The 21,765-nt window shown below is 38.4% G+C and overlaps 2 protein-coding genes across 2 annotated transcripts in view; one reads left to right on the top strand and one right to left on the bottom strand.

Annotated features, from left to right (window-relative positions):
- LOC109400785 (protein kinase C-binding protein NELL1) overlaps positions 1-21,765 on the top strand; it is a 101,140-nt gene that overhangs the window by 16,470 nt on the left and 62,905 nt on the right. The window lies entirely within an intron of this gene.
- Positions 1,921-19,791, bottom strand: LOC115267827 (UDP-glucuronosyltransferase 2B15). The gene is made up of 3 exons (XM_029875292.2): positions 18,973-19,791; positions 10,760-11,950; positions 1,921-10,699 (listed from the first exon to the last, which is right to left on the bottom strand). The coding sequence occupies exons 1-3, from the start codon at positions 19,299-19,301 to the stop codon at positions 10,414-10,416; spliced, it is 1,806 nt and encodes a 601-aa protein (XP_029731152.2). The 5' UTR covers positions 19,302-19,791; the 3' UTR covers positions 1,921-10,413.

Raw genomic sequence — 21,765 nt, 5'->3', positions numbered from 1 at the left:
TAGTTTGAAAGGAATACTGATACATACTAAGCATGTTGTCCGTCACTAGCTTAATCCATTACGGAATACCACCCAAAACATCACATTGCAAAATGACCATCCCCCGATTCATTTCCCACTGCCCAGATATCGCTTACAAAACCCGTAAAACAATACACACCCCCTACTGTGGGTGGGTTCGCTTGTAGTCTCATGGCTGTCCATCAGACAGTCAATCACCACCACGACGACCCCGACGGACAACCGCATCGTCCTGCAACATCGCAACTAGGTACCTAGCACGGCATTACTTGGCAGGCACGGCAAATTCTCATAAATCGATCAATGGAAATGCAATGACCTCTTTTCACTTCCACATCATCGGGCCGAGGCAACACAAAAATCAGGAAACATGTATCAACGGTCGTCTCCTATCGCTAGATAGCTAGGTGGCAGCTACTTGTCTGGCCTGGTGTGATTGTATCAACGCCGTTTAACGGCCCGCACGCTCCAAATTTATCTGTCAACTTTTCATTGAGCGTACTTGATACATAGTTAAGTTTTTCTTACTTTTTGGTAAGCCTTTACTTTTAAATCTTTTCTACTTCTTTTCTATTTATATATATTCTTTTAGGTGATCCTAGCTGTAATGTTCATGTTTCTTCTTTTGTTCATTTGTTTTGCGGCTTTTTCTATTTTCTATTTATGGGTATTCTTATGGACTTTCTCTCTCAAAGACCTATTTTTCTCAAAAAGACTATCTACAACGAATACAAAAATATAATAGAAATGACCCAAACTATATTTTAAAATGCCAAAGTCGCAATATGCATCGTCGAAATTTTGTAAGTGATGTATTCTCACACATTGCTCAAAAGCTGAGTACAATGTTGTAAGCATGTTGTAGAGAGCCAACTGTTTGGAGAGAAAGTAATCGAATAAACGAATCTCATCACGTTATCCTTAACGGCCACAAGTCCGCTCAAACCGTTCTAAGGTCTCTCTCGAAGAAAATCCTCGCTCAAGCATAGCTCTCTCCTAGAAGCACACATACCCACAAACCTTCTCACGTAGGCTTTTCCTCACCAACAACAGCTCATATCCGTCGCAAAAGCCGCAACTCTCTCCCAACACTCTCTTTCCCAAACATCAACCAACTTGACAGGGAAAGCACCGATCTGAACATGTGACTACCTTCGTCCTCATACCGTCTAGTCCCCTCCCAGCCACAGCCCACTGCCGCGCCGTCACGTCGCGTCATCGTTCGTTCGCAGTCCGAGCTCGCACACTCGCTCGCAACATTTTCCTCAATGGTCGTCACGGAAGAGCAGCAACAGCAGCACCAGCACCACTAGGTATTATCAGCGGCAAACAAACTCGCGAGAACGAACGAGAACCTACTACCAGCAGCAGCAGAGCGCCTATCACCGATGTTGTATCAGACAGCTCTACTGTGCTGGTTGTACATAAAACACCTCAATCGTTGCCTGAGTTTTTTTCGATTCTGGTGCACCTTCGTGACAGTTGCGGTTGGTGCTACCGTATATTGGGGGGATCTCCTGTCGCTGTAAATCTTATCCTCGTTATCTCCAAAATTTATAAGCTTTCAAATTGTCTCTATCTTAGCATCTTGCGGTGACTCAGTAAGCATAATAGTGTTCCATTATTTGACATATTTTCATTGTATCCATAAGATTCAATGTTTGGCTTCATATATTTCCCTAATCAGTCATAGTTGAAAACGAAATATTCTACCGCCTGGTTTGTTGTGACCTTACCAAATTTACCCCAACTTACAGCACCTAAGTAGCATCATCAGAGCGTGTACGTACAGATTCCTAACATTCCACCCAGTTTCACACAGCACCCACCCTCCCTATTTCCACTTACCGACCGGGGTGGCTGGTCGCCACCCACTTGGTAGCATGTTTCGAACCGTGCCGCATACAGGGTGTTCAATAAGTTCGGATACACCATATAACTTCAATTAATTTCATATCTGTAATTCAGATTTTCAAAGTAAATGTATTTATTGAAAGGTCATATAACACTGATCAAATATAGCATATGGTTTTGAATAAAGCTTTTTTCTACTTTTTTTTATAAGCCTGTGATGTATCTAAAGTTTGTTAGCTCCGGCACGCTGGAATAATTTTCGATAAGTTGCTCAAGCTACAGAAGTCTAAAACGTTGACTTTTGAGTTTACATCTCACTATACTATATTAAAATAACTAAATTAATAGACAAAACCTTTACACTGCTATTTCAGTGATGATATGGTGATAAATTTGCAAATTTAGTCAAAATGTGCTTAAATCTATGAAAAAGGCATAAAAACATTATATAAAGCCAATTTTGGTTCAAATTTGCCACAATAGGGATATAATCAAGTTTTGGAAAACATAACTATGGATTAAACTGAGATATAACGCAACCTTGCTTTTTGACAGAACAAAAATCATTAAACCAGGTACAGCGGCAATTTTAGCAATTTTAAAGATCAAAATAAAATGAGTCCGTATTTCACCGAATCTGAATCTTATAGATTATTTCGTATCGCCATAGTTGCTACCACTAATGCTCAGGACAACAACCTAATTTGATTCAACTTAACACCATTACTCAATAAAAGCTAGACGAAATACCAATGACAGACGTGCGTGCCGGCCAAAAGGAACTTGAGGCACATTTGCAATTATTACAAAAGGATAACGGACAGTTTATTTCAAAACATATACTGTATTTGATCAGTATTATGTGAGCTTTCAATTAATACATTCACTTTGTAAAACTGAATTACAGATGGGAAATAAATTCAATTTTACTGTGTATCCGAACTTATTGAACACCGTGTAGGTTACCCTTTTATGCAGCCGGCTTGTTTTTATGCCCCCCGCCCATGCGGCCGACGATGGCCGAAACAACTCTGCCAAACATCAACATCGACCGAAAGAGACTCGGTCGCATGGCTATCACGATATCGACGACCGACGACGACGACGAGGACGACAACGACGGCGATGGTGTCGGACGGTGAAAAGAAAACCAAATAGCGATTTGGTGTGTTTTCATTGAATGGGTGCTGCTCATACTGAAGTTCAAAGAAGACGTTTGCGGTGCTATCGAGTTGTGGAACAGAGTTTAGATTCTGTTTTTGGAATTGATTCTTGAACTTGCTGATGGGGGTTGAATTGATTTTTTGTTTCAAAGAACAGTTTTTATATCTACACTTGTTATCTACAATGTTCAGATTGTGTGTTGTTCCAGACATTTCATATAGTTTATATAATCAGACCGTTCCCATTGATTCAAAATTTGAAGGAGAAAAATAGAAGAGCAAATATTAATGCTGAATAGAATATTGCAAATAACCCTTAAAGTAAATTGCATGTTCAAAGGAGTGCATATGGTCTCCAGATAGCCTAGTGGTTAAGGCTATGGATCGCCAATCCATAGCGGATTCGATTCCCGTTCCAGTCGGGAAACTTTTCTCGACTCCCTGGGCATAGTGTATCATTGTACTTGCCACACAATGTACAAATTCATGCAATGGCAGGCAAAGAAAGCCCTTCAATTAATAACTATGGAAGTACTCTAAGAACACTAAGTTGAACAGAGGCAGGCCAAGTCCCAGTGAGGACGTAGAGCCATAAAGAAGAAGAAGAAGAAGAAGAAGAAGATATATAGTTGTTAGCATTATTGTCACGGTCGCCATGTCATGTCCACCACTATACACGAATCAATATCCTTTCTGGGAGTGAGATCGATGTGAAAAATAAGATGCATAGGAAGAGCTTGGCTTTTCCGATATTTCAGAATAATCGAAATAAAAAAGGAAGACGCCTGAGCAGAGAGTATCTGCCATTTCCCGAGTTACATAGACACTAATAAGATTTTACACTTTTATGCAAGCAAATTAGTAAATATTGATCAAGAGCTCACGTATAATCTCTTACTATTAAGAGCCAGTTCGCGAGAGCCGCAACCCCTTCTTGTATCGATGTGCTCCGATTGAGCTGAAATTTTCGGGGTATGGTTTTCCATATAAAAGATGATATCTGGCCGATTTTCAGATGTTTCCGTTAGGGGGGAGTGGGGTAAAATAGCCCTCAAAGATTTCATGTCTAAAAATAGGTAAAATCACTAAAATCGCAATAACTTCCGCAAAAGTTAACGGATTCAGCTGAAATTTTGCATGGGCTCTCTACTCCTATGGCACTTCCATTTAAGCCAAGCGTTGGATATTCTTTGATATTTAATTTGAAAAAATAAGTTGTTTTCATAATTTTTTTGACGATTTTCAGGGCGCCTGTTTTCGAACCAACAGAACTAGGATGAAAAACTGAGTATGTACTACGTTTTGAAGGATTACCCAAGAGCTTTCATTTGATATGTGATCCAGATGCGCCAACTTACAAACTTTCGAAATTTTTTTTTTTCTCGGGGAATGCATTTTACCCCATATTTTTAGCTGTCTAAAAAGAAGTTTTGCCGCAAATTATGACACCGTTATTTAACTGTCAAAAGTTTTTCTTCAATAATAATTCAGCAGAAAAATGATGACTAAGAAATGCAATTATTGGACTTTCACGATGTTCTCTGATCGTACTCGAATTTTCTCGAATTTTCAGAGTTCGTTATTCTATTCAAGTATAGATGCTTTATCACATATTCTCTTGAGAAGATAACGGGGTCAAACAATTCTCAGAAAAAAAAATTTTGAAAATAATCAAAATTTCAAAATCTACAAATACTTTGGTAAAACTTGGCGAAATTTCATGAAATTAGAAGAAATTTCTTAATTTTTATTGCTTATTCAAATGAGCAAGTCTGACAACATTTTGACGTCGAGAAATGTCACAGATCAGCACGTGGTGTGTGATTCACCGGATTCGTCTCGATTTTTCATTTGACATGCATCTCCGGTTCAATTTTCTCTCTTTTTTACTCGTGAAAGTTGCTGCAGTGCACAATGGTTCTACATTTTTTTCCAGGCTCGTTTTTTTTTGCTATAACTCTGCCAATTTGAACCAAATGACCTGATTTTACATACACGGTACTAATTGTACCTACATGGGAAGAAAATGTCATCAGAATCGGTTATAGATTGAACCGTGCAAAAAAGAATCGGGTGCTTCTTGTTTCATTTTTGATCATAAGATCTTTAATGGAATTAAATTAATATACACTCCCGATCAAAAGTTGGGGGTCACCCCCTCAAAAACAGGTCATTTGCGCCCGATTTCAAAACCCTAGGTCTCATTCAAAAGATAATAAGTCAAAGAAACTTTGAACATGATTTAAAAGAAACTTTTTCAAAAAAATTGTGTGTAAACTTAACCCAAAGTTGCCAAATTTTCTAAAAAATGAATATGAACTTACGGCAGTGTCGCTGGAAATTGGGTCCACCAAATTTTAAGATGAGAGCGGTAATATAACCCATTTTCTATTAGCTTTCAACTGCTTTTTACAGAACTTAGATAAAAAAATCTAGAAAAAAAAGTTATTAAGTAAATTAATCCTTGATGTCATCGACCAAAAGTTTGGGGTCACCCCTCAAAATGATGTATCGGCCAAAAGTTTGGGGTCACTATCGTAAAACATGGAAAAGTGATTTGTTGATATCTTTGTCATCTTTCATTCAATTTCAATTCTTCTTGGCTTATTTGAAACATGATAAATGATACTTACTGCATAGACATTGAACCACACATATTTGTTGAAATTGATATACTAAAACTTAACGTAAAGTTGCCTCATTTTTTGAAATGTGGTGAAATGTGTTATCTTTACGTAACATTTTTATATACAAAAATCGTTAAATACGTTAAGTTAAAGACATCAAACCTAAATTTAGTTAATTATCTTTTATATGAGCCAAAAAGAATTAAAATTGAACTATTGATGACGAAGATATCATCAAATCACATTTCCATGTTTTACGAAAGTGACCCCAAACTTTTGGTCGATGTCATGAAGAGTTAATTTACTTGGTAACTTTTTTTTCTAGATTTTTTAGCTAAGTTCTGTAAAAAGGAGTTGAAAGCTTATAGAAAATGGGTTATATTACCACTCTCATCTTAAAATTTGGTCGACCTAATTTCCAGCGACACTGCCGTAAGTATATATTCATTTTTTAGAAAATTTGGCAAGTTTACATTTTTTTTTTTGAAAAAGTTTTTTTTAATCATGTTTTTTGACTTATGATCTAGGGTTTTGAAAACGGGCGCAAACTGGCGGAGATATGGGCCTAAAAAAATGACATGTTTTTGAGGGGGTGACCCCAAACTTTTGATCGGGAGTGTATATGTAATTTTGTCTGCTACCTACCTTGACACGTTGTTGGCTACAACGTAACTTTACTCTAACGCCGAGCGTAGAGTAGAGTTACACCATCTCCGTTGGTCTTGGGAGAAGTTCCTCCAGTTTTCTCGAGCGTGTAGGGATCGCATATCTTCTTCAATACAATACAATTCTTCAATGGCAATACATATTTGCAATATTGAAGGGTGATAAACGATCATCAGAGATTGGAAATCATATTGATGAACAGTAGAGCACCAGCAAATATTTTCAAAATCTTTATAACTCTGTGTGTCGTTAAGTGGAAATGTGCTCTACGAAATCGCATGAATAACATACAATAAAACATTAAGGGGTTTCACTAAAGAGCGTAAAATGATCGTTTCATAAAATTGCGATTAAAATAACCAAAGATTGCCTTGGTGATCGCGTTGTTAACGCGAAAAATATTTAACGTAGCGTTTTACGCCGTTTAGTGAATTCTTTTTATATTTTATAGATGACAGCTGCTTTGAACTGTAGCGATGTGAGTGTAAAGGTGAAACGCGTAGATGTCGATGAATTTGTGTCTCTATATATTGCATCTTGCTTTGCTCTTTAGATTACCAATGTTCAAATGTTTAAAATATTTGTTCACACGTCAAACACCAAAGGAAGTAGCAAGTAAACAAACCGATTATTCCATGCTCTTCCCAAGAAATGTAACCGACGCTGAAAAATTCTAGCAGCGAAACGAACCAATGAATGCTAAAACTGGTCGGAACATACCCAAGTAACACAGAAAACATCTTTGAAAGTTAAATTCGAAAAAGATGTTGTAGTATAGTACTATAATCGAATCTGAACACATCCTATGTTAAAATCATGTTTTAACTATGTTTGGCAATAACAAGTCACTGAAAAATGTTATCAACCTAACCACAAGTTAGAGTAACGTAAATTAAACGTCAATTGCACTAGAGTTTTGTATCATTGTCTTCCTTCAATTCAAGATTTTATGAAAAACATCAACAGCACATAGTTATAACCTTTGGGCTGAAGCATGTTAAGATTCTTAAGAATGCGTTAAATTTACGTATTAAATACGTTGGTGTATAAGTTTATCAATTTGATATCTCTCTTCTCTCACTTGAACATTATTTATGAAAAATCATTTGCACTTGAAGCTTTTCAACTAATCCAACCCTAATATTTTATGCTTTGCGATTGTTGAATGCCTGGAGTTAATATTTCGTTGTCATCCAGGCTCCAAATTTGCTTAACGGCTATAAGAATATTCTCAAAAAATTCTTGGCGAGTCCTAATGGGTCAGCAGAGGAAAGTCACCATTGAGCTTCACCTCAGTGTCAGGCCTTATATGCCATTTAAAAATTACTTTGGGTACTTACGTGACAGCGAAATCTCACTTAGAAACTCTAACTTTTATTCCGCGATACACTAGAAACCAAATTTTTTAGATTGGAGTCAGAAACTGCACTACAACTTTGTTATTGTTATATTTATGTCCATAACAGGTATTCAAAAACAACAATCACATCGTTGTATGTCATTTGGAAAAAGATGTTGCAAAAACGTTATTACGATGTTATTTCAATGTATTTCATTTGATTCAAGTAGTATTCGAAAAACATGTTGTTGTGATGTACACCCGATGTTATTAAAACGTAACTATAATATTCGGGATTTTTGCCTATCAGGACTGTTTGATTACAGTGCCTGCTAAAATGTTTCACACTAATATTTGTATATATAGCCGTTTGATCATGATTGATCCTATCCAAAAAATATTTATCTGGGGCAGTTCAAACATTCAATAAAGTGATTTAATTTCCTTATTTATATATAACGAATACAAGTAAATCTTTAGTACAATGATTAAAAGTAGCATTTCAAAACTTCCAAACGGTGCTGTGTCAAGTAGCCACCATGTTGCATGTCTGGAAATTTGTTCAAAAATCTCACAAAAACCAGAGAGATGACTAAAACCTTCCTTCTTGTTCTCGATCTGATGGAAAGCGAATGAATACATCAAAGGTGAATGTGCTTATTTCACCATAAATTTCGAATGGCACATGATAATAAGTCATAGTGATTGAACATCGAGATAATTAATTACAAATGAAATGTAAGGCATGAACATTATTTTCAGCCATTACTGAACATCACATAATAGGTGTCACAATTATTTGCAGTGTTCATTTGATAAATCGTGATGTTTCTGCTACCATCAACTAAGTTCTTACGATGTTGCTGAAAACATATTCGATATCTAATGTTATGTTATCTTATATGGAAAAACATCTTTTGTAACATCATGAAGATGTTTTATAAGCCGCCATTTTTTGCACTTTTTCGGTGATATAAGTGTACGAAAATAAGTTTTCCATAGTTGAAACAAAACATAGACGTTTGTATGAAGCATGTATTATATACATTATTATAACAAGTTATGTTACTTGGGTATTGTGGTGGGACAAAAAATTTTTGCAGGGGGTCGAATACGGTGCAAAAGATGCAATATTGAAACTACGATAGAAGTTCGTGAATGGATTGCTTCCAAGCTTTTTGAACAATTCTAACGATTAAGATGAAACGAAAAAACGACCAGTTTAAGAAAACCAATGAGCAATGGTTTGTAGTTATTGTCACATGTGTTTCACAATTGTTTTTTGCCTTTATTTTTATGGTTAAAAGAGTTTTTGTTAAACCTTTATTGGGGCTTCGTGGCCGTGCGGTTAGCGGCGTCAGCCGTCTAGGCGTTTCGTAAGCCTCGGAGTGCGGGTTTGATTCCCGCTCCAGTCGGGGAAAACTTTTCGTCAAACGGAAAATTCTCCATTGGGCCACTGGGTGTTAAGTGTGTTGTCCGTTGTCTCGTGTATGGTAATGTTCAGTCTGTGCAGCCTTTGGCTGAAGACGGTGTAGTGTCTTTATTTTTTTTATGGTTAAAAGAGTATTTGGTGAAGCTACAATCGGAATGTAGATAGTGTCTAAGTAAATAAAGACTTAATCATTCTTAGCCATCACTTCCCTCTTCTCCAGTTCAATGTTTTTTTTTAACTGAAACACCCATCTTGTTGTGATTTTCGGTCATAAAATAAAATAATATTGAAGAAAAAAATAACTAAAAAATGTCAGACTGTGACCATTACGTTATCCAGCAACCCCCCCTCCCATATTCTACTCCCACTCCTTCTATGATCACGTGGCTTAGTGAAGGCATCTTACTAGAATCAGAATTACCTCAAGTTAATTTGAATTATGTTAAGATAAAATATAAACTTCAAACAATATTACTTCTTCCGCAACCATGCGGCTCCATTGTGACCTGACAGAAAAAAAATTCGTGCTTAGCGCAAAAATGCGCAATCTGTGATCTATAGAGCCAAAAACTAGACAAAATTGCACGTCAGATCCAGGATACGGCGCCGTTTTCTGATGTTTCCTAAACAAGTACAGGATCTCATTAATACGAAGTTTTTCTTAAAAATTTCATAAAAGTCAATATTTTTACATGTTGTTAAAACATAATAATTTTGTGATTAGATGCCAAACAAACCCTGAAATGTATTGGTTATTTATACCCAGAAACACCAATAATATTGTCACATTATCCAAATTTCCCTGAGTTTTACATGAAGAAAGCTCATAAAATAAAGACAAACAACACTAGTAATGTACCACACAAAACCTCAACTTTGAAAAAATCTACAAGGCTCAATTTTTGACCAAATGACTTGAAAATTTGGGGTTTTCTTAGTTGAAGTATCTATAAAAGAATAAATCTATCCCAATATAATATTTCCTTTTCCTTACCACATCGTTTCCACAAACCACAACTCCAATATTAGTACAGCAGATATTGTTTTCAATCTTCACGTGCCGTTGATTCCATTGAGAAACATTCTTTGAACCGAAAAATATCCCAAACCATGCATGACTGCCGCAGTCCACTACCGAGTCCCCATATAGCCTAACGGCGAAAGAGAGTACAACTTTCAGGGTTTTCAACACATTTTGTCGGGAAATTGCTGTTCGTGACGGTATCTTGCTTCACTATTTCTCGGCAGGATTAATGTTCAGTTGGGGATGGGGTTTACCTGAAAGTATACACACCATTAGAGACAGAAGTTTCATTCAATTTTTGATTTATTTTTCTTCTTGAATAATACATGTATGCTTGAGGGAATCGCTATCACTAGAAGTATAACCACCACCACCACTGCAATGCAAACAAAAGCGGCAACCACATCATACGAATGCTTCTGTAAAAATCCCAAATTGACTAATGATTGATTCCACGTGTGACTGCTCTCGGAATTTCTTAGTACCCATTCGATGGACCAAACGGCAACGTCTAAGGGGGAGTCTTTCCGGTCGCGGAGAAGTAGTGATAACCTTATGGCATTTTCCTTGTAACTGGAATCATAAGAAATATAATTATATTTCAACATTTCAAAGTGAGTTTTAACTATTTACCTTTCGTTTCGAATGACATCGTCTATGCAACCAATCAATTCGTCCGCTTTCAACTGCACAATCGAAAGCCGACGTCCAACGCCCTTCCGAACCAGCTGATTGACGTTTCCAAATTGATCCGCGTAAATGGGCAACCCAACAATCGGAACTCCGTGCCAAGCCGCTTCCTGGCTGCTAAGCAGCCCACCGTGGGTGATGAATAGGCGAATTCTCGGATGGGCCAACAGGTCGTTCTGGGGAAACCACGGCGAAGTGATGACGTTCGGTGGTAGCTTGTTGGTGGTTGGAAGACAATCTTCCGAGTCCAGTTTCCAGAGGAAGGTGATGCTTGGAAGGGCACTCATGGCTTTGAGGATTTCAGCAAGTATCGCGGAATCGAGCGAATCACTTCGAGCATTTGTGCCAAGTGAGAGTAAGATGAAGCCGTCTGATGAATTGTCTATTACATGGATTAAGTCTATTGGAAGTTGATTTGTCGGCCGTATGTGTAGTCCACCAACTCGTATCACGTTTTCGGTTGTTGGTTCAGGATGATCTAGAAGTGGATTCGAGTTCAAAATGGCCAGTAAGGAGCGTTTCTCTAGGTCAGAAACGCAGTCCGATTGGTTGAGATTCATCTTGACAAATCTATCCAGCTTTGGGTAATAGACACATTCTCTGAAGAAGTGCTCCCAGAATGAAAGTAGAAAGTTGAAGCTTCTTGTGAAGAAACTCATTGGCTCGTTTACGTCATAGACTTGGTTTGGTACAAAACCTGGATGTATCAACGTACCTAATGGTACGGATATTGTTGAGATTCGATTGTATGCTGACGCCAGGATGAGTGGAGGGTAGTTGAATGCAGGCACTAAGGATAGCAAACATGGTCCGGCTAAATGATCATGAATTACTAAGTCCACTCGGATATTCCTCGAATCTTCCAACAGTCTTTTAAATCCACTACTTTGAATAGCCAACTCGCATACCTGCAGTTCCAATTCCGCAAATGCCATGTGCATTTCAATCGGATTCATTTGTCCAAACGCAACGAAGTCTTGCTCTTCCCCTAGCTTCGCATCTTCCGAATCCAGACCATCAATTACGCCATCCAATTTCAGCAAGTGTACGCCTTGTACCGTTCCCTCCTTGTAGAGATTTACCACCGTTACGTTGTGGCCTACCTTGGCCAACCGTTGGAACAGCCGTTGGCTCCTGGAAATATAGCACAGATTGTGGTTAAAGATTAATAAAATTTACAAGTGAGAGTTCACTAAGTGCTCCGTAAATACATAAGTGACCCGATTTTGTCAGCCCTTTTTTGGAACACATGTTTTGCTCTCTGCAAAAACTTAAACAGTTTTTAAACTTTTTATCCCTGTATGTTTTGCATATTGTTATATGATAAACAATAATAAATTAATTAAAATTTGACTGAAAGATAATGAGAGCCAAAAGTTTGTCGCAAAATGGGGCTGACAAAATCAGGTCCTTACTGTAAGAGGATTATTTATGAAAACATGAACGTTTTTTCAAAATCGCTGGAGTCACTAGATTCAATAGAGTCCAACTACTTAAAAATATATGTCGTATGTATGCAGCTTCATTTATTTTTTTTATTTGTAGGCTCATGCGCCATTTATCATAACGGAGCCAGGTTCATTTGAATATGTTTCAAAGCCCGAGCAGAGGAGATTATCAAATTCATAACAACAGAATCACATAGCCTGTTTTTATATCGTAATTTGTTATTATTAACTTTTCAAAGTATTGCTTTTGTATAACATGTTTTGTTGGGCAATCTTATTTTGCAATGATCAAGTTACTGAGACTCATCCATTCAATAACATTTTAATAATATACTTTGTTGTAGGCCAAGTTTTGATGTTTTCTTACTATTGAAAATGTACAAAATTGTGACGAACTGTAACACAACAATAACAAGTTTACCAATTCACTGCAAAATTCATTGTGATTAAGTTGTTATTGAATCCAACAAATGTTGTTAAGTTGGTCTTCTAGGAACATTTTTTTGTTATGATTTTTGTTATTTTGCCGCTTATGACAGACAAGTTTATAACATAATAAGATATGCTAATAACACAAAAATTACTGATTCCATCATACAGTTATTATGCCAAAATAACATATCCTATTATGTTGTAGATATTTTCTTCTGCTCGGGAGATTTCATATTAATTTTTAATATTCTCTGTCAGTTGGAGAACCGTAAAACTTGCAGATTGGGTGAAGTTAGCTCAAAGAGTTCCAAAAATCTCGCTGTTCAATTAATACCACTAGTTTACAGCATCTTTGAACTCGGTAAGCTAATGATCATTTATAGTGAAGAATCATGCCCTGAGTTCGAAACCGTGAGAAAAAAAAAATTACAATAGAGCGAATTTTTTATTGATTTTCCATACAAGGCTGTCGATTTGAAATCGATTTTTGTTCTTTTTTTAAGAAAAGTTGCTCTCTTCATACATCTCTATTTCCAATGCTCCGATTGAGCTGATTTTTTACTGTAACTGGCTAACATCTAATGTTTCAAATGTATGTTGAGAAAAAAATTATAATTGATTTTTTCTTACTGAAAAATAAATACAAATCTTCATTATTTTTTGAAAATTTTGCTCATCTTTAAGGAGATTGGTCTATATAATCACCAATATCTCGAACCCCACTAATTTTATGCAAAAAATATGTTTAGTTTATTGAAACATATTATATTCAGGTTTCTATTTATCTAAAAAGATTAAAAATTCGTTGACTGCATGGCAAAATATTTGAATTTTAATAAATTCTATATTTAAAAAAAAAAACAATGGTGTTCGATTTTCAGGAAAAACTTTTCCACTTAATTTTTTTTTTTTTTTTGAAGCACGACCTTGATATCAGAACATAATAATACATTAAAAAAAATAGTCGTTGCCAGAAGTTCATGACTTTCGTTTTATTTTGTAAACTAGTGTACTCAACGGATTTGAAAAAAAAAATTACAGTACGATCGTACTGTGGACAGAGAACCGGAATTCCGGGTCACTGGGTCAGATTCTGCTAAAAAATTGCTTTTTTTCCGGTATTCAGAGTATTTTCTTTCATGATTCGCAACCAAATTAACTCTATTCCTATTAAAACTTACAACTTTACCATCGAACATTGTTTCTACACAGTTTTGGACTGTTTAGATACTACCAGATGGCCACCAGCTTGCATTAGGAGCTTGCATTACCACTGGAAATTCTTGCTGAGATTCCTCCAGTGATTCCTCAATGGATCTCTTTAGAAATTGAGTATTCCTACCAAGGTTAAAACACCTTGATTCCTACTAGGAATCTTCTTTAGATTATTTTAGGAACTACTGCTAGGATTGCTCTTGGACTGCTGCTGGCATCTGTTACGGGTATAAGTATTTGTTACATTAATAAAACAGAATAATTGTTTAATGTGTTGAAAGTGTAATATTCGTGCGTTCTTTGTGTTACATATTGAATTTTAACTTTAAAATATTCCCCTTGTATTAATTAACAATTATAGCGTTCTGGCAGAAAAGAGGCCTATGAAGTGCAATACTATTTCGATTGCCCACATTCATGCCATTTCGGGCCGCGATTAAGTACTAGAGACGTAAACCTTCCCCTGGCACAGATCTCAAGTCATAGAACTCTAGTGATGAAACCCGAAACGGGATGCCCGATTAGGATTAGTTTTCCTAGACGAAAAATAGCTATGAACACAGGAACAAAGACTGTGAACTAAAAGGCTAACTGCCAACTAAAACACAATTCCAGGATGACTGATGGACCCAACCCAATTAATGAAACCTCGTTATCGGAAGTTGTTGTCCATCTGGATAACAGGGCACATTTATATTTGGTGTCGTCCTGTGTTAATTGGTAATGTCTCTTGTTTGTGCATTTGTAAGGTTCTGTGTATCCTTATTATCCTTTGAAATAATTTATTTTCTTTTATTTTTGTAACACATCCCTCTACACTAGCGATTCTCAAACTATGGATCGCGATCCAGTGGTGGGAATTTTGACTTCCTCAACAATCCTGAAAAGTACTGGAAATAAATATAAAAAACTTATAAATTTGTGAAATTTGCTGCGTAACGTAAGTTTATCAAAACCTATGAAAGCATCAAAATGGGTCATAAAGTTAGTCCAAATTTTCTAAAATGACGTATGTTATGAAAATACGTGCTGGTGGGGCACCAAATTCAATGACAATCAAAAGTGGGCTACAAGCTGAAAAGCTGAGAACCACTGCTTTAGACATTTCTGGCAGTTGTATTCCTCCAGGTGTATTTTCTGGAGAATCATCCTGGAATTCCCTGAAGACTCTCAAGAGTAATGATTTAAGATATTCTTGCTGAAAATGCTTGAGAATTTCCAGAAAAAAATCTCAGTAGAAATCACTGGCCTACAAAGAGCACTTCTCATAAGAATATTTGAAAAAATCTATGAAGGGATCATAGCAGGTATCTCTGAAAAACCTTGAAAATCCCAGTAGGAATCCTAGGAGAAATTTTTGGAGACGCCCCAGCAGGCATCCCTAGAGGAATTTCGAGAGGAACTGCTGATAAAACCTATTTAGAAATCCCCTTTGAATTCCTCAAGAAATGTCTGATGATGTTCCACTAGAATTTTCTGTAATTACTTCATGAATAACTCCTAGGATTTCTCCATCAATTGCTCCGGTGGTTTTTTCAGAGATTTTCTTGAGGGTTCCTCTCGAAATACCTTTAAAATTTCTGCTGAGATTCATTCAAAAACTCCTACTATAATTTCTACGAGCAAACGTGCTTAATATTCCCAAGCAATTCCCGGTGTGTATTTCTGCAGTTATTAGTCTTGGGAATCCTCCAGGAACTCCTTAAATATTTCTAGCAGAAATTGCTTGAAGAATTGCAACAAAACTTCTTATAGGATCCCCACCAAGAATGCCTGGAAAAATCACAGTAGCATTCCAGGAGAAATTTAAACAGAAATTCTCAAAGGAAGATTATCTCCAGAATAATATGAAGTTAAATTCCTGGAAGAATCTCTAAATGAATTCTGAAGGATTCCCAGCAAAAAAAAATCTGGGTGAATTTGTTCAGTAATTCTTGTACAAATTTCAAAAGGAATTCTTGGAGAAATCACATGAGGAACTCTTGGGAGAATCCCAACAAGCATTCTTACAAAAAAACACGCATTCTTACAAAAAAAATCCCTGTAGAAATCACAGATGGAACTTCTGCAGGCATCCAAGTGGAAGATTCCCTAGAGAAATTCTTGAAGGAACTTTTGGAGAAATCCACGGAGAAATGCCAAGAGGAACTCTTGGGGGATTCATGAAGAAATCTTCGGTAAAGACCTTTTGGAATTTTTTCACAAGTGCCTGATGGAAAACTTTTGTTGAGATTGCTCCAGAGGTTTGACCATGTTGTCATATAGAAATTCTTCCTGTGATTTCTCCGAGAATTGCTAAAGAAATACCTCTAGTGTTTTTTTTTTCAAAATTTCTCTCTTTTGGAATTTTGCTTTGAATAGGGAAATGAGCCACTGGCCGGTATTTCGGGCACTTTTCGCTATAACTCAATCAATTGAATACCAATTGACTTGAAATTTTATACACGACTAGGTACTATTCATATCTGACCGCGTGCCAAAAACTGTGTTAATTGGTTCAAAAATAGTTGAGTTATAGCTGAAAAGTGCCCAAAATAGGAGCCCTGCCGAGATCAGTAGATCGGCTCCAGAGGCACGTTCTCCTCCATTTGGGAAATTTGTGCCATCAGCCCTGCCGAGATGGTTCCCATTCCTTACTGCAAGATATCTCTGAAAGAATTACAGCGTGAAATTTTGAAAAAATGCCTGAAGCAATCACAACAGGATTTTTTGTACCTAGGATTCTCAGCTGAAATTGCACGGGGAATTTTTGCAATCATTTCTGGAGGAATCCAAGTATGACTCCAGGAATTTCTCTAATATTTCTCCCGTGATTCCACCGCGGATTTCTGCTAGGACTCATCCGGCAAATCTATTTAGGGTTTCTCAAGTTGAGATGCAGCCTCTGTTCCACATCTAGCGTATTTCAATAAGAAAATAGCAGTATATGCATTTCATCACAAAGAAAAAATTTGAAGAACACTCAAAAATTCCCAAAAATTTATGTCGTTATGCATGTGAAAATCAGGAAACGGCATTGGTGTACTCTGCTATTTGTCTTCCCTAATTCTTTGAACAAAACTTTTAGTTACTATGAGGCTTCTACCGTCATCATCTCCAAAGCATCATGCATTCCTGTGCAGTATCGGTATGTCGAGAACCGCAATGCAATGGAGAACAAACGAGACTTTCCAAAAGCACCTGCATTTGTGCTGCTTTACGATCAGAATGCACAATTGCACCGACAAAGAGGGTGGTGTTGCACTTCGTGAAGAAGATCTACGATCCCTTGGGTCTTTTTGACTGAACAGTTCAAGATCTGTTCTTGCACTGGGCACTACTGCTACAGAAATTTAAGGACAATATTTTTTTGAGTTCGTCAAAGATGCATTCTGGGGTATTATTCTGCCGAAGACCTTGAACTTTACAAAGCGGAATTGGCTCCATTACAGTTGACCTCCGTTCCTCAGCTACAGTTGCATAACACCGTTATCGACGCAGGTCCACGTAAGACCTTGGATATAATCATTCAGATCAATCAAATTATCTGTTGGACCGACTCAAGTAAAGCTGATTAGTGGATCTAATTTGATATGTAACAATATCGGTAGTATGTGGTGCCCCAAGTAACAATTTAATTGCTGATTGGTTTTCTTTGATTTTATTAGGGTTTTATTACAGCAATAATTAAAACTCACAGTTTTATGACTGCTTTTATGAAAACCATTGATAAAATGTTTTATAGTATACTTGAAGATATCCATAAAGACAGATTTTAAGAGTAAACAAAACTTTCCGATATGTAAACCTTCTGGCAATCATTATTACCACAATAAAACTGTTAAAACTCTCAACAGATGGCGATCCGTTTGATTAGTAACGACATCTATTGATGGAAAAGCAGAACTACGACACTGCTAGGTTTATTGCGGTCATCATAAAAGTAAACTTGCTTTCGTTTTATTTTCGCTGCCTATGGTCGTCGCCATATTGAAGAATTAGCTTACGTGAATTGAAAATCGTTAATTTTGCTTAAACTAGCAATGAATTGATAGTTGCCACCATTTTCATAACATGCTCACATAAATAAACTCTCTCTGCTGAGTTTTCTTGTGATTCGAGATAGTTTTACTAAATTTACAAATTGATTTATTTCATTCCAAAATGATAATATTCACTATTTTCGAAGCGCATTGATTTGATGATTCTGCAACCCCAATATTTACGGTAAATTCGAATGCGCATAAGCCTATAACAATAACTACTAAAATATTGCTTTGAAATATTTGCTTTCTACATACGAATTGTGTATCCTCCTGAACTTTACGTGCCATCGAAGAAGCTTCTCTGCATCTTGAGCTGTCATAGTTTTTGTTGAAAAAAAACAACAACAATCGAGAATTTTTCTTTAAAACAAGTTTATTGCTACTCTTAATGCGGTTTGCAAAACCTCTCCGAGAGTGGTCCACTTAGCTGGAAGTTTCTCTTAAAGAGGTTATCAAGAGGTTTTGATGTATGATTCAGTTTTATTGCAAGTTTTATAAAATTGGCCATGAAGATCTCTTGTAGAGCCGAACAAAACTTAAAATGTTACTTGGGGCAGAGCGCAGTTGGCTCAGAATATCAAAATCAACGTTCTGGGCAAAGCTAGAATGCCACAAAATGGGGTAAAGGTCCGATCTGTAAGCCCAACAGTCGATGGGTGCCTTTCTGTTCCTTTTTATCACTTCCTATCATCGATGTTTTGCGTTATCTAAAGTCAAGCGGCTACTACTCACTGATGAATCTGTTGATGAGAAGTGAAAAGAACCGGAACGCACGATCGGCTCCCGAACAGACGGGCGCTAAGCCGAAGCACTCCACTAGTGGTTCTTTCACCTATGCTAGACGATTATCAATGATTTCGCATAGATTGCCTTTGTGCTATTGCCTTGGCTTGCCTTGCAGATACCATCGAACACGACATAAAGAAGTTTCCAATAAAACTATCGAAGGTATACGTTCAAATTAACCAAACATATGCCATTTCGAGAACTGATCTGCAGCACACCGAAACCCCCTTGCCCAAAATCACCTACCCACCAAAGAAAATGACTCGGTGACGCGACACTGCTGATGTACACTATATTCGCACCCCAGCCAATCATTGCCAGCTGACCTATGACGACGGCAAATATCACCACCACCTTGCGTTCCATAATGCGGCACGGAACAGTTTCCTTTCGCACTAACGGCACGAGACTGCTGAGCGGAGCGCGTAGCTGACGGAACATAACTGCATCAGGTGCTGTTGTTGCTGAGCTGGGTGGATGACATACGACATCATTCGTCAGCCCACCGCACCGTGCGCCATCTGGAGATAAAAATAAATCTCCACCACCAACGTGTGTTCGCCTCAATTGAGACACCATGCGTCTCCTCCAGTCTCCGAATCAACAACACCAGAGGGAAGCTATCATCCCACCGTAACGGTTATTATGGTCCGGTTCAGCCGGTCGTCGGTAGTCAAATTGATTTAAATTGTTATCTACGCGGCGCGTCCTACGGACTCGATGATGGGTAGACGGTGGTGACGACGACTGCTTAGAGAACAGCTGTCACGTCCGGCCCGGAGAGGCCCTCTCCTCGAATCTCGGACGGAGCGGCCGGCGTTTATCAAAATGTAACAAATTTAATAATAACAATAAAAATAAATTTACCAATCCCACACATTTAGTCGAGGGTTGGCGGTAGGGGGTCAGCTGTGTGCTATCGTTTCAATAATCATCATCAGCGGTGGCAGTAGCAAATTGATATGGCACGTTGATTGGCCGAGATGGTTTTGTTGGGCTTCAAGAATCAGTAAGGATTTTCAAGGACGTTTTTGATCGATGGAATGATGTCTCATAAGATTTTATCTTCTTATGATATATGTAATTAACCTCGCTAGTAGCCCTTTAAGGTATGTTTTCCTGTCCTATGTTAGAAGCAGTTTGCATTTCAACTAGTTCTGCGCAGGTTCCGAAAGCGATATTCAAACTTAGTTCTGGGGTTTTGGTATTGATTTTAATTTTTACGACTCTCAACAATCATTTTCCTATGGATGGACAAGAATCTAACCCACACACCCTCAGCATCTCAGCTGTGCACTCGCGCGTATACCGCTTTAGTTTACTTTAGGCACTGATTATAATTTCCCACACCCTCCTGCATCCAAGCCCATATGGATTGAACAAAACTAGAACAACAAACCTGAAGGGATTATAGACAATTTTCTACAAGTGGCGCTAGTATATAAGCTACGATACCTCCCGTGGAGAGCGTTTTGACACAGAGAGCGCCATTCGCGCCATGCCTACAGCAGCCGGAGGTCTCCTCCACTAACGCCACCGGGCGTCGGCGCTGGAAACTATTCCTATCTGCCGTACTGGTTCACAATTTATCACTGTCACTAATGCACTAATTTGCATATTGCATGCACTGTCTGTGTGCGGTCGGTCGCCCGCTCTTCTGCTCGACAAGCAGAAAGGCGGTAAAACTGCGGCACCAGTACTGATTGCATGTGCTTGCTGTATGTAACAACAACAGCAACCGTGTCGTCGGTCGTCAACAAGGCAGCCGGTAGGGGCCTAACTTACATGCCTTGCTACATACCAAAGCGTGTAGATATGAAGAGGATGGTGATTTTCACAGCCTGCAGCAATACGATGCGATGGCGTGAACTGATTGTCTGGGATGTCACTCGCTTTGAGTCGGTTGAGGGTGCTTCTGATAACGATGGCGGCTTGCTTACCTTACCGATCAGGCTAAGGCCGGGGTAGCCTCTGCTGTACATAGTAGCCGCCATCATTCCACTCGGTCCATGGCTGTTTGTCTCCAGTTCCGCACTCTGCGTAGGGTCCGCAGATCGTCCTCCACTTGGTCGCTGCGCTCCACGTCTTCTTGTACCGATCGGATGGCTCTCGAGAACCATTTTAGTCGGGTTGCTATCTGACATCCTGATGGCGTGACCGGCCAACCGTAGCCTCCCGATTTTCGCGGTATGGACGATGGTTGGTTCTCTCAGCAGCTGATGCAGTTGATGGTTTATTCGCTTCTCCAAGTCCCGTCTTCCATCTGCACTCCGCCGTAGGTGGTACGCAACACCTTCCGTTCGAAAGCTTCAAGGGCGCGTTGATTCTCTGCACGTAGGGTCCATGTTTCGTGCCCATAGAGAACGACCGGTCTAATCAACGTTTTGTAGATAGTCAATTTCGTGTTACGGCGAGCTTTATTCGATCGTAGAGTTCTGCGGAGTCCATAATAAGAACGATTTCATGACACAATGCGCCTCTGAATTTCTCTGCTGGTGTCGTTGTCGGCGGTCACCAGTGAGCCCAAGTACACGAATTCTTCAACCGCCTCGATTTCATCACCGTCGATATGAATTCGGGGTGGCGGGCGCGATGATTCCTCCCTGGAGCCCTTTGCCATCATGTACTTTGTATTCGACACATTAATGACTAGTCCGATTCACCTGGCTTCACTCTTTAGTCGGATGTACGTTTCCGCCATCGTCTCAAATTTACAAGCAATAATATCAATATCGTCAGCAAAACCAAGCAGCTGAATGGACTTCGTGAAAATCGTTTCACTCGTGTTTATCGCCGCTCTCCTAATTACACCCTCTAAGCAATGTTGAACAGCAAGCACGAAAGATCATCACCTTGCCGTAACCCTCTGCGAGATTCGAAGGGGCTCGAGAGTGTCCCTGATACTCGAACTACGCACATCACTCGATGCATCGTCACCTTGATCAACCGTATCAGTTTATCCGGGAATCCGTATTCGTGCATAATCTGCCACAGCTGTTCTCGATCGATTGTATCATACGCCGATTTGAAATCGATGAACAAG

This window comes from Aedes albopictus, chromosome 3, assembly GCF_035046485.1.
Source record: "Aedes albopictus strain Foshan chromosome 3, AalbF5, whole genome shotgun sequence".
In the NCBI taxonomy this organism is placed as follows: Eukaryota; Metazoa; Arthropoda; class Insecta; order Diptera; family Culicidae; genus Aedes; species Aedes albopictus.
The sequence above is the reverse complement of the archived record's forward strand: the minus strand, read 5'-3'. Positions and strand labels throughout refer to the sequence as shown.

Excerpts from the sequence above, each read along its gene's own strand:
- LOC115267827 (XM_029875292.2), bottom strand. The coding sequence starts at position 19,301 with ATGGTGTCTCAATTGAGGCGAACACACGTTGGTGGTGGAGATTTATTT. Across the intron at positions 11,951-18,972 it reads TCACCGAGTCATTTTCTTTG|GAGCCAACGGCTGTTCCAAC; the intron begins GTGGGTAGGTGA and ends CTATATTTCCAG. Across the intron at positions 10,700-10,759 it reads GATGTCATTCGAAACGAAAG|TTACAAGGAAAATGCCATAA; the intron begins GTAAATAGTTAA and ends TTATGATTCCAG.